This window comes from Bison bison, unplaced genomic scaffold (assembly GCF_000754665.1).
Source record: "Bison bison bison isolate TAMUID 2011002044 unplaced genomic scaffold, Bison_UMD1.0 scf7180017864527, whole genome shotgun sequence".
NCBI lineage: Eukaryota > Metazoa > Chordata > Mammalia > Artiodactyla > Bovidae > Bison > Bison bison.
In genome coordinates, this window is record NW_011495078.1 from 14,910,563 (window position 1) to 14,912,569 (window position 2,007).

At 41.5% G+C, this 2,007-nt stretch overlaps 1 protein-coding gene across 1 annotated transcript in view; it reads left to right on the forward strand.

Moving 5' to 3' along the window:
- Positions 1–2,007, forward strand: part of LOC104982228 (multidrug resistance-associated protein 4-like) — an 84,877-nt gene that overhangs the window by 38,701 nt on the left and 44,169 nt on the right. The window contains exon 10 of the mRNA XM_010831563.1: positions 541–732. Within this exon, the coding sequence (XP_010829865.1) occupies positions 541–732 (192 nt within the window). The remainder of the gene's footprint in view (positions 1–540; positions 733–2,007) is intronic.

A 2,007-nucleotide genomic window follows, 5' to 3' on the forward strand; every position in this document is an offset into this window, starting at 1 on the left:
TGGCCACCTGATGTGAAGAGCTGACTCATTTGAAAAAACCCTGATGCTGGGAAAGATTGAGGGCAGGAGGAGAAGGGGACAACAGAGAATGTGATGGTTGGATGGCATCACTGACTCGATGGACATGGGTTTGGGTGGACTTCGGGAGTTGGTGATGGACAGGGAGGCCTGGCGTGCTGCGGTTCATGGGCTTGCAAAAAGTCGGACACGACTGAGTGACTGAACTGAACAGAAAGTACACATCCTGCTGGTCTGCTCTGCTAGAGAAGAATGTTACACATTCTTAGTCTTTGCTGAGTAGAGTGCTCTGTTTGGGGAAACTAACGCAGGGTAGATTGTTATGGTATTTATATTCCTTATCCCCCTTCAGTTTACATTGACCAATAGTGCTCTTTTCCATGTTTTTCCTTCAATATTCAGAGCTGCACTTTATCCTGTTCTGATATCCTTGATCAAGCACCAGGGTGGGGACTGTGCGGCATTCGTGTCCAGGCCTGAGTTCTCCCTGTTCACATGTGCATGTGTTGCCGTCTGTTTCAGTCGTCACTGTTACGTGCTCTGCTGGGGGAGCTGGCCCCGAGCCAGGGGAAGGTCAGCGTGCACGGGAGGATCGCATATGTTTCTCAGCAGCCCTGGCTGTTTCCAGGAACTGTGAGAAGTAACATTTTATTTGGGAAGAAATACGAAGAAGAGCGATATAAAGAAGTAATAAAGGCTTGTGCTTTGGAAGAGGTGAGTAATGACTTGTGAGCTGCATATACTCAAATTTCAATTGATAGATAGTGTTGGCTTAAGCTATGAGGTTTGTTGAAAGTTCTTTTTTTAACAAATTTGAAAGGTCTTTGATTGTTGCTTTAAGCTGGTCTGGGTAAACATGCAGTTGTATACGCAGTTGTTTTAATTCTGATGTGATAATCACAGAATACCTTTATTTCATTCGGTAAAGCTTCATTCAGGTTTAGGTTCTTTTTTTAATGGACGGTTACAAAAATTTGTAAAAACGGAGAGCACACTGTAATGATCCCTCATGTACCCACCCCCAGCTCCAACCAGGATCAGCTGGTGGCCAGTCTTGCTGCATCTCCACCCCTGCCCTCTGCCAGCCCCACCCCCACCCCATTATTATTCTGGAGCGGATCCTAGACCTCAGATTAGTCAGTCCATCTGTAAACATTTCGTCTGTTTTTGTCTAAAAGATAGGAAAGCCTTTGGAAAAAAAAAACTTACCAACATTATTTCACCTGAAAAATTACCCTAATTCCTGAATATCATCAACTTTTTCATCAGTGTTTACATGTTGCTAATCATCTCACTGAGAAGTCTTGTTCACTATTGATGGAATCAGACTCCACATGAGGTCTGCCCACTGCACTTGGTTAGTGCCTCCTCAGTCTCTTTCAGTCTCCAGGTTTCCCTCTCTGTTTGGTTTTGACTTGTAATTTATTAAAGAAAATGTAATGCTTTAAAATTTCTTCTTAATCCTGCCTCATTTCATTGGGGGAGAGATTGTTTTCAGAAATTGCATTGAGTTTCACAGAAAATGGCAAGAAGAAACATATAACTCTACCTTGAGATTTAGATGAAATTAGTAAATGAATGATGAAAACTGAACTTACTTAATAGGAAAATGTAATTTGGCAAAAAGAAAGAAAAACATAAATACAGATTAAACAGTATTTTACTCTCTTGAGTTATAAAAATTCATGAACAATAGTGTTAAAGGGCTCCCCCTGTGGTCTGTTCAGATCTGGACATCTTTTATACTGTGAGGAAAAAAGTCTGGGACTGTCTTTCAAAGGTGTGGTGGTGGAGATGCCAAACCTGCTTTCTGAAGAAACAGTAATTTTGCTTGAATAATGCTTGAACATCATAGATTTTTATCAGGTGAATATCAATTTTTGATGATGTGGACAAAATGGAATTGCTCACTCTTCTGTTTCTTTCTCCTGGTCTGTGGTTGGTTAATGGGAGATTGTGTTTGCAGAACCGATGCCAAGTTAGCAGTAA